At 38.6% G+C, this 16,626-nt stretch overlaps 1 protein-coding gene across 1 annotated transcript; it reads left to right on the forward strand.

The window, feature by feature from the left end:
* The first annotated feature begins 811 nt into the window (after positions 1 to 811).
* Positions 812 to 16,353, forward strand: COX20 (cytochrome c oxidase assembly factor COX20). Its single transcript, XM_020982102.2, has 4 exons — positions 812 to 902; positions 14,698 to 14,812; positions 14,918 to 14,981; positions 15,963 to 16,353. Exons 1-4 carry the CDS (start codon positions 888 to 890, stop codon positions 16,102 to 16,104), a joined length of 336 nt encoding a protein of 111 aa, XP_020837761.1. The 5' UTR covers positions 812 to 887; the 3' UTR covers positions 16,105 to 16,353.
* Positions 16,354 to 16,626: the final 273 nt, after the last annotated feature.

The raw sequence follows: 16,626 nt of genomic DNA on the forward strand, positions 1-16,626 counted from the left end.
CGGGGAGTGTATGCGACTTTGAGGGGAAGGGTTTCTCCGCCGTTTGGGGTTTAATCTGCCCCGGGGGAGGAGAAGGGGCCCGAGGAGGGCTCCTCAAGGTGGCCCCAGAAAACCCCAGGCGGCTGGTGACGCAACCGGGAGGGGGCTGTGAACCGCCCCCTGGCTGCAGCCGACGGAGAGGACGCAGGTCGGGCCTCAGAGGACAATGCGCCATTATCGCCTCCGCCTCCCCCCCACCAACCATCCCTGGCCTTGTTTGCCGCTTTTCCCGCCCCGCGCGCGCTCCCTCTAGCCACCCCCACATTCCTCTGGCACGCGCATACGCGCGCACGACTGTTGACGAGGAAGTGAGAGAGGTCGGCGGCAGCCTGTGCGGCATCTCCTCCGCCTGCCTCCCTCGAGACTCTAATAGCGCGGTAGCTTCAGGACCTATTTCCATTCTGCCCCTGGCCCGGTCGTGTAGAGAGGGGAGGCGGAGTTAGGAAGCGCCCTAAGAGATGGTGTGGCCCATTTCAGTGAACAAAGGAGCTGTCTGTCGCCAAGGCGGCTGCTTCCAGGAGCACTGCAGTGTGATAGTGCAGCTTCTAAAATGGCGGACGTGGTGTTGGCAGGGGCGGAGGGAGGCGGAAGGCAGGAAAGGGCGAGCCAGGGCGGACCCAGAGAGTGAACTCGCGGGGGAGCGCGAGAGCGTCCGCTCTAGGCAACACTTCCTGTTCGTCTCGGTGGTTGTGAGTGAAGGGCGTGCGACACGGGCTCGTCTTCATGGCAACTGAGACCGAGGCCGGGGAACCCCGGGAAGGGGAAGGTAACGGGAAGGGCGGACCGAGCGGAAGGGGGAGCCCAAGCCTGGCCCTGGGCCTCCTGAGCCCACACGAGCTGTCGCTTCGATGGTTGAGGCCAAGGTGGGGGGAAGGGCGGCAGCATTGCTGGGGAAAGTGAAACGCCCGGGGTCAGGGGTCTGCCGGGCCGCCGGGATCACGCGGGAAGCTAGGTCACGGTGCGACCCTGCTTAACCTCACGGGGTTCTAGCCATTCTTTGGGACCAGTTTTCTGTCCATTTTAAGACACTCGAATCACAATTGTTTGGCAAGAGTTAAGACGTACCTGAATAATATTCTAATCAAAACGGTGAAAACTGCATGAAGGGCATGCTGCCTCCCCACAGGCACTTGATGTGTTATTTTTGCATTAGTTGGGGTGTTAAGAAAGGGGAAATGAGTCGTTAACAATTTCTTTACTATTGTATCAGCTGCTGTAACACATTGTCCTCCCGTGGTAAGTACCATAGCGATAGGGACTGGGCAGGTGATTTCAGTTGGGATAAATCTGCATCTTTTTCCTTCCCCGTGAAGATAACCCCCTCCACCAATGCAGATCAGCAACGGTGTGGTCCGTTTAAAATAAAAATACAGTAGAACATAGATAATATTAATATGTGGTTTTTCTAATATATAAAGACATGGGTCTTCCATTTTAGTGGACCCCATTTCTATTTGAGTTTGACACCACTAGGCCTAAAATGACGAGATTAGGGTCACACAGCCAGTCAGATGTATCACAAACAAAACCTCGAACCAGATTTTACTGGTTTGAAGGCCAGCTCTCAATACACTACACAAAACTACTGGCAGTAGCTACTGCCATAATAAAATTCTATTTAATCTATCCAGAGTTTAGGAAGTATCAACTGTATACAAAGCACTGGCAACTTAAAAACAACCCTCCGCTGTAGGGAGAAGGAACATTTTTGGAGGCAGGCACTAATGAGTGGGAGTTTATAAAGTGATCTTGTAGAAAGTGGCACTTTAGGAGTTCCAAGAGTCAAGTAAATAAGGGAGAACACTGGCAAGTGTGTATGATGGACAGCCCCAGCAAGGTGATGGAGATAGAATATTCTGCAGAACAAGTAGGGTGGATCAGAATATTTGACAGAGGGTTAACTGCAATTCAGACAGACAGGCTGGAACCAGAGGGGAAGGGCTTTAAAAGCCAAAAAATCTGTATTTTTTATATTTGTTGAATAAATTAGAAGTTGGTAACATGGTGATTTTGATTCACATACAGCTGCAGGAATTATGTGGCAAGGTTATATTTTATGGAAATCGTCCAAGACATATTGTAGGGACTCTAGTACTACTAAATGGGAAAGATAATTAGACTCTGAGACAAACAGGAAATAGCACGTTCTGAGTATAGTTAGCATCCTTTTCCCTTGTCAAAATTGAATAATTTTTTTGAAAGGAGACTTCTAAGTACAGACTCTCTCTCTCTCTCTCTCTCTATATGTGGGGCAATACTAATTGCATTAGATTATCACCACAAGGGTCATGCTGAATCTTAAGAGTAATCTGCTGTGGTCATTCATGACCATTATCCAGTGTTGTTATCTGTAGATTTTTTTTTTAAATGGAGATTTCCTTGTTTCTTATTTGGATGAGGAGTAGTCAGGAATAGATATTAGAAATATCCTACATGATACTGAAAGAGCATGTTTTGTACATTTTAATCGAAATTTGACTAAGAATAAGAGGTCAGTTATTTTTATTTTATATTAAGCTTAAAAAATGAAATCCCTAATATATAATTGGTATTTATTTTTAATGTTTGACCAGATTTTATTATGTGCTCAAAATTTTAAATATGATTACTTAAAATGTGGTATTCTTGACTCAAACTTGTGTTCTTGGAAAGCTCAGTAACTTGGTAACATGGGGATTTTGACATTTGAAATTCCAGGTCCAGTTTTGTAATAGACACTGTATGACCTTGACTGATTCAACAGTCAGCCTTGCTTATTTCTGATCTGTAATTTGCTTTAATATACAGACCAGGAAAACTTTGTGCAAATAAGCTGGTACCAGTTATCAAATAACCTACAAGATGTCTCTTATTATGAACTATTAAAGAAGTTTCTATTTTATGACTCTCTCCTGGTTGTTGTGATTCAGTTCCTGGCTCTGTGATCACCACTGTTAAAATCAAGTTTCTGAAATGCAGATGATAGTATAGTAGTCAGTAAGAAATAATTACCCTTTTAACTTTACTTTTTATAGACTTATGTCTATACAAATCACCCCCTTCTGCTAGGACATTATCTCAGATATACTTAAATAGTATGTGACTTAGTTTAAAGATCATTTCCTTCATACATAATTTCAGAATATTTTAAGTTTTTTCCCAGTTCCAGAGTTATGCTCTATTTTCATGCCTCAGAATTGTTTCCTCAAACTCCCCCCTCCCCACAGTCAAAAAGATGCAGATTTGATAGTTCATTCCATCAACAAGCATTTATTAAACACCTGCTAAGTTTCACATACTGTCCTATGCACTTGGATACAAAATTGTAAAAGGGTTCTTGCTTCCAAGAAATTTACATTCTTATTTGAGAAACACAGATGTATACAATTCAGTTTGGAGAAGGCATTAGAGATCATGAAAGGGGACCAGGAAAGCCCTCCTGCAGTAAGTGATGCACAAGCTTTATGAGTCTTGAAGGAAACCAGGGATTCCAGCAGGCAGAAGTGAAGAGGGATACAATTCCAGAATTAGTGAATGGCCAGTGCAAAAGGCATGGAGAGAGATTTTTGTGGAAGGAGTGGCAAGTGACCCAGTATGGATGAACCATGCTTTGCAATAGATTGTGTGGATGGGGCTTGTGAATATCACTAGACTGTCTATATTCTGGCAAAATAATATAGTCAAATTTTAATTTATGTGTAAGAACAAGATTTTTTTTTTGCCCTTCTGCTGTATATTACTATATGCAATAAATTGCTGCACAGCATGATTTGGTCACGTCTAAGGATGATTTAGGTCACTTTTCACTTAAAAATATTAATAAGCTTCTCATAAAATAACCACATTTTTTCTTCATAAAGTTGTAGTTACTAAAGAGACCAGGGAAATATTAAATATTAAACAGCTAGGCATTATAAATAGAATTCAACACAACCTATTATTGTGACCCCTGTTAACTTTCTGTTTGTTTAAAATCTTTAAAAATACCACATGTATGCTGAAAATAGTGCTACTGAATTACAAATTATTAGCCTTGCTTTAAATTAGCCACAATCTACAATCTGATTTAAGTGGACCCAGAGTCTCCGCAGAAGAAAGATCAGATGACTTAGGAGCAATGACTTTAGCTCATGTCCTGCTATAATAAACAGGTTGGTATACAAACAAATTTGACCAACTGTTTTCTATCTGCAATGAGGACAAAACCTGTAAATTTATTTAATGAGTCAGTAAACATTTATTACCCCCTACTTTGTGCCAGAAACTGTGCTAAGTGCGGCGGATACAAAAAAAGGTCAGAAAGCCCCTACCATCCAAGAGCTCACAGTCATGGGAAAGACAAGCCAACAGAAATGTACAAGAAGCCATATACAGGAAAAATAGGAAATAATTAAAAGGGAAAGGCACTAAAATTAAGATTTTCTGTATAAGATTAGATTTCAGTGGTGACTTGAGGGAAGCCAGTAGGCAGAGAGATGAGGGAGAGCATTCCAGGTTTGGGAGACAGCCAGAGAAAGTTCCTGGAGCTTTGAGATGAGTATCTCATTGGAATAACAGCCAGGAGGCCACTAGATTAAAGAGTACGTGACAGTAAGAAAGATTTAAGACTGGAGAAGGCAATCAGTTGGAAACAAGGATGGAGTGGGGTCACTTGTGTAGGGGAAGGGGTGCGCCTTAATAAGACTAACATTTTCTATAGTGCTTAAAGGTTTGCAAAGCAAACCGGTATCTCACTGTATCCTCACAACAACCTTGTGAGGGTTTACACATGAGGAACCACTCACTGAGTTAGGTTAAATGTCATGTCCAACCAATAAGTGTATGAGGCAAGATGTGATCTTGGGTTTTCCTATCTATTTAGGTCAGGGGTTCTCAACCTTTATTCTTAAATGTTTTTATACATAAAATACATGGGATTTTAAAGAAAGCCATTTGCATTGAAATAGTTATCAAAATGTTGAAATAGTTCATGGGCCTCAGATGTTTTCTATCTTACCTAGAGATGGCAGGCTAATACCAATTGGAATTTGTATTTGACTGCATTGAAAGGTTTGGTACATGTGGACAAATTAGGAAATTCTAAAGCTACCCCTTCATAAATACAGTTTTGGTTTACTTAAATCTAAGACCAGCTTCTCAGTAAAGTCATAAAGAATTCCCTTTTTAATTAACCAAAAACTTTTCTCAGCTTGTCACTTAAAACTTCCTTGAAGGCTAGCAATTTTTAATGACCTGCTACAAGGAGAAAGTGGAAGGAAGACAGTTTACAACTTAGTGGACAATGTAAAAAAGACACCTTGCCCTGTGTTAGGATTGTCTGGTCACCTTTTCATATCCTTCACCTGTATGTACCCAACTTGCCTGAAAGTTGTGCTGCCAAGATATGATAGTAAAGGCAGTTATTCTGCTGCATGGCATATCAGGTTGGGTTAGATATCTTACCACTAAGGCATATCATTTAACAGTTTTACTGAGCCAAACTGGCCTACTGCCTATTCTCTGTATACAACATTCTATCTCCTATTGCCATTCCTTTGTACAGGCCCTGATCCTCAGGACTGGGGTCCTTCCTCACTTCTGCCTTTTAGAATCCTTACCTTCAGACAAGGCTTAGCTCAAAAGGTACTTATTTTGTTTGCGTACAGTAGTTAGCGATCGTCTCCTGGAAATTACTTTGCATATATCTAGAATTTATTTTTCTGTCTATGTCTTGTTTCCTTCCAATTTATAAAGCTCTTTGAGAACAGAAACTATTTTGTCTTTGTACGTCACTAGCACATAATGCCTGTCACATAATAAGTGCTTAATATAGCTTATTTGATGAATAAAATGCCTATTATAGTTGTGTCACATTCTATATTGGCCACTGAGGGATTGCATATATATGTAAATATTAATGTATATTACAGAGTTTCTAATGTAGTTGGAGGAAACAATGCTATAAGATTCTTACTAGATATAAAAAGGGTTCAAAGTATTTTAGTTCTGCCATTTATTAGTTGTGTCACCTTAGGTATATCACTTAAAATATTTCTAGATTTCAGTTTCCTCATCTGTCAAATTAATGACTGGATGACCTCAAAGGTACCTTTGTGCACCAAATCTGTAATTCTGAGGGAGAGATCAGTATCGATTGCAGTATACAGAGAAGGCTTGGAGGAGTAGCTTGAACTGAACATTACAAGGATTGGGGTAGCATTTAGACAGAGAGGATTGAGAATATTCCAACTGGAAACAATAAAGGTGTGGAGGTGAGAATTATGTTTCTGTTACCTGGATTGGAGGGTCTAGCTTATAAGGGGCAGAACAAGGATATAAGGTTGCATAAGCAGGTCAGAACTACATCTTAGAGGGCTTCAAAAGGTAGGCAAAGACATGTGGATGTGATGTGAGTCACTAACCAGTCATCTGGGTGGGGAAGAATACATAGATTATACTTATGTTAATTTTGTTTTCAACTTCATTATTTAAATACCAAGTGCTGCCTTCATCTATCTAAATAATAATACAAACATCATCTCAAAAATACTAGTCTCAGTTTTTGTACCTGGTAGGTGTTTTTGGTTTTTTGGGGGTAGAATATGTCACTTTGATACTCTGAGATGACTCAGTAAGATAAACCATTAGATTGTGATCAGAAATGAGAAGCATACTCATTTACTTCATGATTAACTGAAAGTAACCAGGAGCATAAACTTTTTTTTAGGCTAAAAAGTTTCCAACCAAGGTGGATCTACTCTTGGTGTTTTCCTTATGACTCATTGAAAGGACAGAAGAGATATAAAATGTTTCAGGGGAGGGTTGTATGGGCCCTATGAAGAGTGACTGAGCCAGTGGCTGGCAGGATGAGAACTAAGAAAACCACTGCATCCTAGCAAGCTTACAGCTATGTCAGAAAAAGGAATTTTCCAACAGATAATATAATATAGGTAGCCTGCCTAAATGCTAGTTCTAGAACCTAATATTGGCAAGTCTCCCTAATCTCTATTCTTAATTATAGATCGATACATAGTATATAGAGAGAATACAGAAAACTACACTTTACAATAACTCATGAGCTTCAACCCTATTTCAAGCACCTATTTCCACAAGCAAACTTCAAATCTTTTTAAGGTAAAATGCCATGTTTATTATGTATCTCTGGTGCAGGAGGAGCTGAATGGCTCCCTATTCCCCCCTTCAGAGTTACAGCCTACCCAGTGCTATTTATGTATTTCTCAGCCATTTAACGTACATAAAATTTCACGACCATTTATTATGTTACTTTTTCTTATGTGTCACTGACACAATTTTTTGGGTGTTGTGCCTTAACCCCATTTCCCTCATAAGTCCTATGGTTTTTAATGACACACATTTACTTTTTGCAAGCGCAGGTATCAAATTATAACAGAACTGACTCTTAAGTGCAAATAAGATTTTATATACACATACACATACAATAAACTGCATAATGGAAGGCATTAATATTCAGGGGGATCAGGAAAGGCTTCTCATAGAAGAGGGAATTTTATCTGGGACTTGAAACTTTGAAGCTGGGAACTACGACAAGGAAAGAAAGCATCCCAGGCAGGAGGAACAGCCAGTGAAAATGCCTGGAGTTTGGATATGAAGTGTCTTGTTTAAGGAACAGCAAGGTTAAATCTGAGTGGGGGGGGCGGGGTTTAAATATAAGGATTAAAAGGTAGGAATGCCAAAAAGAGATCTTAAGGAGATTTTAAAATTTGATCTTAAAGTCAGAAAGCCACCAGAGTTTATTGACGGGGGTAACTTCGTCAGATCTCTGCTTTAGGAAGATTAATTTGATGGACTAGAGTGAGAGACTTGTGGCAGGGAGACCCAACCAGTAGTTGGAACAGTCCAGGTGTGAGGTGATGGGGACCTGCACTAGCATGGTAGCAGTATAAGAGAGCAGATGATGTTATAAAGGTAAAATTTACAGTATTTGGCAACAGGTTGGATATAGGAAGTTAGAGAGGTATCAAAGATGAGACTTAGGTTGAAAGCCTGGATGACTAGGAAGAGGGTGGTGCTACTCTATGTCAAACTTTAAGTGCTGACACCTTAAAACATGTCCAAAACTGAACTCATCTTTCCCCCCAAACCCTCCCACTGTCCAGCCTTTCATTACCATTGAGGGCAGTACCACCATTCTCCCAGTTATCCAGAATGTGTCTCCAAATGTCTATTAGATGAGTTCAGTTTTGGACATGCTTAAGATGTCTACAGGACATCAAGTTGGACATGTCTGATAGGCAGCTGGAAATGCATTCTGGAGTTTAAGAGAGAGGTAAGCTGCTAAGTAGATCCTCAGCACAGAGATAAATGAAAACCTGAGAGCCAATCAGATGATGAGATCACCAAGTGAAATAAGAAAAGAGGACTAGAGAAGGCGATTGTCAGCATCAAAGGCTGCAGAGAAGTCAAGAAGGATGACCATTTGGAAAAGACCATTAGATATGGCAATTAAGAGATCATTAATAACTTTAGGGAGAGTGCTTCAGCTGGAATCCAGACTATAGAATTGAGAAGAAAGGAAGCAGAAGTACATATCCTAGACAGCATTCTCAAGGAGTTTAGCTACAAAAGGAAGAAGAGATATGAGACAAGAACTAGTAGTGAGGATGGATGGATCAAGTGAGGTTTTTGACAAAGGAGACACACAGGAGTGCTTTGTAGTCTGTAGAGAAACAGCCAGTAGACTTATCTCCTTGATAAGGTGCGGATTATGGAGGGGGAAAGTCTTCTGGAGATGATGGGATGGAATGGCATCACTCATCCATGTAGAGGAGTTTGCCAAGGAGAGGGGAAGCTCTTCATGTGAGACAGGTTGAATAAGATTTTACCAGAATCGCAGAATACACCTGGCTGATGTGAGATGATCTGGTTTTGTGCTATCTTCAACTGAATTGGAATCCTTAAAACAAGAACTGCCTATTTCTTCTAGTTCACCTCATACTAGATACTCAGCTTGTCAGAGAAATACATAATTTCAGCCAGTTGGTCCCAACCATGACACTCTTGACCAGCGGTTTCAGCCTATAAGACTGTCTCCTGAGCCAGTCTATGTCCCTTAATCACTAGTATTTACATAAGGCTTTAAGATTTGCAAAGGCTTTACAACATCTGATCCTCACAGCAACACTGTGAGGTAGGTGCTCTAATTATCCCCATTTTAAAGGTGAGGAAACTAAAGCTGAGAGGTTGTAACTTACGAGGAGGTTCTTGCTAGTCAGTCTGAGGAAGAATTCCAGTTCTGGTCTTACAATGATCCCAAGTCTAGCAGTTTATGGACTTGGGCCACCTTGCTGCTGCTACCTTATGGATAGGTTAAGACTCCTCTCCCCTCCCCTTATATCAAGTCATAATTTGCCTTTTTGCATCTCCCATACCCTGCTTCTGATTTTGCCTTCTGAGGCCAAGTAGAACAAATCTCAATTCCATTTCCAGTACCTGGCCACATAGTAGGTACTTTATAACTGCTTTGTTGACTTGATTCTTCAGCGTGACAGTTTTTGTAAATCTTCAGTATAGTTATGATGTCAGTTGATCAATCAATAAGCAAACATTTATTAAGCACCTACAATATTTCCTTTCCCTTAGTCTTCCAGGGTACACATCCCTGGTTCCTTAAGGGAACCTCATATGGCATAATTTAAAGGCCTTTCACCATCTTAGTTGCTGTCTCCTGGATGATCTCCAGTTTATCAGTAAACTTATAGAAGGACTCCAGATGTAGTCTGACCAGGGCAGAGTACAGAAGTACTATGATTTCTACGTCTCAAGTGCAAAATACTATTCCAGCAGTTAATTATGGAAGTGAAGCTTTTGAAGTTTTGAAGGCTAATTTAGAAAAAAAAATCATTCCTAATTTCCCCTTCTTTTACCCCCATCCAAACAAAACTGAAATTGACTACCCTTTTTTTCCATTGTACTAAGTTTTTGTTCTGCTCAACATAGTCTGTAATTAAAAAGTGTCTAAGTTCTTCTTATGTCAGGATATTTTAAAATAAATCTCGATTGGGTAGTTCTTCACTAACAAACTCAGTATTATATTGACATATGCAGTTATTTTGCCATGTGGCTGCTAAGTCCTTATGCACAGGAGGAGTAATTAAGTACACCTACAAACCAAAACACAGCTGTTGGGTCTAATTTTAGGACAACTATCCTTGATAGCATCCCTTAAAAGAGAGTTTTTACCTTGCTATTATACGAAGAGGTAATATAGTATATAGCTGATTTGGTGGGGGACAACAAAATTATCTTAGCTTATTTTAAAGATCAGGGATGCCAAGACAGGTAAGACTGCTCCACTGTCCCTAACCTGCTCTTTATTCTTCTCACCTGTACCCAAAGAAACTTCTTTGTACTTCTTCAAATGATTTAATCTATTGTTATTGTGACTACTCCTTCCAATGATTTAATAAGATAATCATTAACTGCTTAGCACCATCCACATAAGTAGCTACTTTTCTTCTTCTTTTTTTTTTGTGAGGCAGTTGGGGTTAAGCAACTTGCCCAGAGTCGCACAGCTAGTAAGTGTCAAGTGTTTGGTTTGAGGGCAGATTTGAACTCAGGCCCTCCTGACTCCAAGGCCACTGCACCACCTGGCTGCCCCCATAAGTAGCTACTAATTAAAAACTGGTACAAAGCAACTGTGACTAGAAATTCCTCTAATGAGGGCAAGAGAACCTTTTAGGCTATTATCACCACCTCCTCGTTCCTGGTAATCCCCTACCCCACTCTCTCGTCTTTACTTGCATGGTATATGTAACCATCTTGCTCCCAAGCATAGGGTACAGATATATGCAAGTCTTTGATTTAAAACTAATAATCAAGGGACAGCAAGGTGGCACAGTGGATAGAGCACCGGCCCTGAAGTCAGAAGGACCTAAGTTCAAATCCAGCCTCAGACCAAACACTTGAGACTTATTAGCTGTGTGATCCTAGGCAGGTCACTTAACCCCAATTGCCTTAAACACACACACACACACACACACACACACACACACACACACACAAAATAAATAAATAAAACTAATAATCATCCAGAATCACTGTCAAGTGGCTAAGTGAACTTGTTCATGTGGTACTTGATGGTTTTGTATTTTAATCTGGACCATTTATCACATGCAAATAACTTTAAGATTTAAATTGTACTAAATTATTTGTATTCTAAAATTACTTTTGCCTTAGTTTTCTAAATAAAACTTTTATGGAACATTTGGAGTGGCTGTTTCAAGCAACTTCCCATACACACACACATATATGTACATATATATGAGGCAATTGGGGTTAAGTGACTTGCCCAGGGTCACACAGTGAGTAAGTGTCAAATGTTTGGTCTGAGGCTGGATTTGACCTCAGGTCCTCCTGACATCAGGGCCAGTGCTCTATCCACTGCACCACCTAGCTGCCCCCTGTATATATACCTATATTTATAAAATCACATCACATATAAACAGAAATATCATAGCACTCTACAGTGTCCTTTATAACAATAGCAACTCAGGACTTTTTTTTCCCTAAACACTTGTCCTCATTGGTATAGGGAATTCCAGAAATCAACAACTGTTCTAACTTAGAGGATAGGTAACTTGTCCACGTGCCCATGTTAAGAGCCAGCATTTTTGAGAGGTAAGACTTAAGTTCAGGTTTTTCCAGGGTTATGTTGCCTTACCTATCCACAGTTTACACATGAGGAAACTGAAGCTCAGGTGAAGTAATAGTACCCCATGTAGAGATGATGCAGATTTGGAACCCAGGCTGTGTTATTCCCAAAGAGCTCTTGACAACTGCACATACTCTCATTTTACAGATAACGGAGCTCATCCCCAGAGACAGTTAACTAGGGGTATTTAATAAATTTAAGACACTAATGAGTCTCCATTTCCTTATCTGTGAAATGAGAAGCTGGACTAGTCAGTGCCAAAGGCCCCTTCCCTGAAATCCTATGATCCAAAAGGAGCACTCGATGTGTAGTTTGTGCTCTTTCTATCAGGTCTGTAGAGCAGGAGCAAGGGAGACACATTGCAAGGAGTTTTCATAAAATACTTCTAAGCTCTCACTAATCTTGATTTTGTGAATATCTATTTTTCACTTTACTGTCTTCAGTCTCCTTTACATTACTGTGTTACTCCTAATACAACTAAGTTTTCCTGGATGTTATTGTGGTTCTTCCACACCCACTACCTGTCTGAACAAAGCTAGTGAGGGCACATCCAGTTAGTGATGGACTGCAGTATCAAGAACCCTAGATTTCAATGCTGCCGTTTAATATCCATAGATAACCATAAGCAGTTGTGACCATAAGCAATTCGCTTCCCTGCTGAGACTTCTTCATCTGCAAAATAAATATCTGACTAGATGACTTCCAAGGTTCCATTCAGTTCAAAATTTATGCTCTTTGAGCCTCAATTTCCTCATCTCTAAAATGGCAAGAATTCTGTTTCTACTATCTCCTGTTATTCACATAGCACTTCACCTGCCATAATCTCATTTGATTCTCACAACAGAAATAAGAAAAATTCTACAGATGAGATTTTAAATCAGTATTCCATTCCACAGTGGAAGGACTCAGTAAAATTCCTTAAAAGATTCTTTGGGGAAGAAATAGCATTTGCAGGAATAATAATCTTGGTTATCAGTTCTGCCTCTGCTAGTAATGAGCTGTGTAGTTTTGGAAAAGTCCCACAATTTCCCAGGCCCTTTGTCTGATCTATAAAGGAACAAAAGGAACTTAGGCTAGATTACCCCTATAGAATTCTGTGACTTTTTCTGGGAAGCCTCCACCTCATTGGTCTGGTTCTTTTCTTAATTTTCTTCCTAGAGTTATCTCATAGTTAGGATAACCAAACATCCCTGTTTATACAAATAGTCATGACAACTAACCTGAGACTCTTTCAGGAAGAGAAGTCAGCTTTATTCTTCTGTTTAGGAAACAGAAAAATGCTTTTCAGTAAGAAAAATTTCTCAGTGTACTGTGCTATCTCTTTTAAAAGGCTGACAAAAATCAGCTGCTTAAAGTCGAGAGTAGAATCAAACTGGACTAAAATAAAGCTATCTTTTAAAAATTTATTTAAACATCATCCACACTCTAGGGTCTTAGGGGGTTTCCCAGACTACTCAGGTCCATAACAATAGCTGCTATTTATTCTATGTATTCTATCACCAAAACAAAATTTTAAGCTCACTGAGCACAGCAAATATTTCTTGTACTGAATATCCCAAAACTCTCATATTGTGCTTTGAAGCTATCATAGCTTGTATGTTTTTTCCCTCTAGGTAGGCAACCATCTTTTATGTAGTAAATACAAGTCACTTTCTCAGTTCTCAGAATCCTATTTTAAAAATTAATTTAACAAGATAAAACAGCTCATAATACCATTTCGAAGGCATGGAAGGGTTGTGATCTGCATTGGTAAAGGAAACTACACCAGAATTATCAGGGACCTTTACTGCCCTCCTTACTATAATCTGTTATATGGGCATATGTTGTATGTAAGGTTAAGTGAGAAAAACTTCAGAAAAAGCTACTTTTGTAGATTATTTTAATAAGCTAAAAGGGACCTTAAGATCATTTAATCTGAACCTTTCCGTTTTATAGATGTTTTTATAAAGTTGAGGGCTAAGATATGATTCACTGACTTCCCAAAGTGTGCATAGCTTGTTATTGGCAGAGCAGGATTTACAATCCACATCTCCTGACTCCTATGCCAGTGTGATCCTTCTACTTATCACAATTTTTATTAGCTTCTAATACCCATTTCCTCTTTAAAAAGTATTAACTTTTCTACCAAACAAAAACCAGTCTAGGGCCTTATGATGATTTATTTTCCTAAAGTTCCCAAAACAGCTGTTACTTCTATTTGTGACTGGAAATTCATCTACTAAGAACTTGATTAAGTAATAAACCTTAGTATACAGAGAAAGAATAAAAGGCATACGAGGTGGGCTACGCCTAAGGTAAACACCATACCTGAGGTTTACTTTGTTACAAGTGACATGAGTAGACTAAATAAATAAAAGCTGTAGAAAATATTGTCATTATAGAATTGAAAACAGATGTTATTTTGCCACAAATAAAGCATAAGACTTCTAATCTTATTAGCAGTTTTGCTTCCAAACAGATTTCCATTATACAGGATCTAGTAGGTACGGGGGACTGTATGTATGTATGCACACACATGTGCAATTTGTCCCAAACCTAAACTACTTGTTAGATTCAACACTACCTTTATATTTTCAGGATTGCGGAACTCAACTAGCCTACTCCCCAAATAAATTTTTTTTGCTTTAGGTACTTAAAAATCCCCTAATTAGCAGGTTGGTAAATCACTAACAAATTCACCTGAACAAGACTTTCACCATCAAATTATCAGGAATTACGTATTCAGTAAAAATTCATTGTCTACAGTGTCGCACATTGTGTGCCGTAGGTTAATGGCTCCAGTATTTATAGATAATGGAATATTGTTGGCTTTTGTTAGCTAAAGCAAGTTAAACATATAATAGCTGTTGATTTTTTAAAAGGGACACCTCTGGAGGTTGGGAATATTTAAATTCAAAATGCGAAGGGAAGATGTGGTTGTGAAGTCCATTGCTACCAAATACATCTGAAATAGAAAATATCTTCTTTTTTTCAAATGACACTTTTTTTTTCTTTTCCTTTAATCCTAGCCCTTTAAGCTTCTAGGGATCTTGGATGTTCAAAATGTACCCTGTGCACGAGACTCTGTACTCTATGGCTCATTAGGATCTGTCATAGCTGGCTTTGGACATTTTTTATTTACAAGTGAGTACCTGCACTTAATAAATTGTATATATCCATATGAAAATATTTTTCTAGTTGCAAGTTTCAGAGATTAAAACTAACATTTGGGTGATGTTTATTTAATAGGTAGAGTTAGAAGATCATGTGACGTTGCGGTAGGAGTATTTATTTTGGGAACTTTAGGATGTTGGTATGTATGCTTATTTTCTGAATTATATGCATCAGAGATGTCCAACGTTTCTTAAATGAAATCTAAGCTACTCCGTGTAATTTTTTTTCTCACAGGAAAAAATGCAAACTAACTTATTTGGTTATTTGCATACTTTTACTGAATTTTTAATAAACTGATATGGAATTTTAAATACAAGTTTAACAAAATAAGGAACTGATTACTTTTTTGAAACTGGAATTATTGATGTATAGAATATGCAGTCTACAATGTATCGGTATCTGGCACCTATTAGCAAAGTCTGATGAAGGTCCCAGCTGTACCAAACTCTTAAATACCTGTCACAAGAAGGGTTTTAGCAGAGTATATTACCATATACTCCTAAGAGTATGTGCTGTGGGCATCCCCAAAAGCAAGACAGGAGACTGGTGGCAGGATCTACAAAAAGCTGCAGAAGAAAAATTAAGCCTATTTTCTCCTTGAAGATTGTTATATTCACATATATGACCTATAATAAAGGCAAATTGCTTGCCTTCTCAATGAGGGGGGAAGGGAAGGAAGGAAAGAGGGGGAGAATTTGGAATTCAAAATGTTTTTAAAACCAACATTAAAAATTGTTTTTACATGTAACTGGAGAAAAGATAAAGTATTAAATACTAAATAAGTATTTTTAATACTTAATAGTGAAAAGTGAAAGTTTGGAAACACTTCGTGAATGTTGGGTAGCCTCAGTTTTTTTTTTTAACTCATGATGAGTATCTAAAAACTTGCTATCAGTTACACTGTTAAAGAACATGTGTTTATTAGTACCATCATACAAAACTACCCTTTCAGTCTCAAATATTTGATTAGGATTTTACTTTAAGTCAGTATTTCAATTATGTGGTAGTAGTGGTCTCCAAACACATATTTTTCAGTCTTGTGCACAATTAGGAAAAAATATGGTAACTGTGTTATCAATTATCAATATTTCAATAGGAATTTAATTAATCTTTCTTAAAGGTTTCCTTGTAGATATAATTATGCAAAGCAAAGAATCCAGCAAAGAATTGTCCAGGAAGGAATGAAAAACAAGATTTTGTTTGAAAGCACCCACCTTGATCCTGAAAGAAAACAAAGCGGCACCAAAACCAGCAATTCTTAATCTAGGCCAGAAGGCCAAGAAACAACTTAAAGCCTTCCTTGAAATCACGGACTATGAGCAAAGTTGATCAGCTGTAGAAACATTTAACAGGGACACTTCAAAAAAATGGAAATTTTCTTTTCAAAATATCTGCAGCATATAAAAGTGGTTAACATTTCATTCTTTGTATTGTAAATGTCTAATCTTTCTGCTAGTACAAGATCTAGAATTTGTTAGTATTATAATGGTGAAATAAATGACAAAATTAAAGTGTCTGGATACTTGGAAATTCTTTAAAGTATGAAATTTTTGTCTTCTTAAAATTATGATTATACATTAATGACTTTCTAGGTTTCCGAATATAGCTTCTAATAATTCTTTTACTACAACAGCAAAAGTTTCATCCATTTTTATCTTTTGGATTACTATAGCAAGTTAACGATAGTGCTTCTAGGACTCAGAACCTTGCTTCTCACTTGGATTATTCTGAAAGTTTTAAAAAATCATTCTTTCATTACAATGGTAAAAATCAAATATAATTTT

Source organism: Phascolarctos cinereus, unplaced genomic scaffold (genome assembly GCF_003287225.1).
Source record: "Phascolarctos cinereus isolate Bilbo 61053 unplaced genomic scaffold, phaCin_HiC Scaffold_5;HRSCAF=322, whole genome shotgun sequence".
NCBI classification, from domain to species: domain Eukaryota; kingdom Metazoa; phylum Chordata; class Mammalia; order Diprotodontia; family Phascolarctidae; genus Phascolarctos; species Phascolarctos cinereus.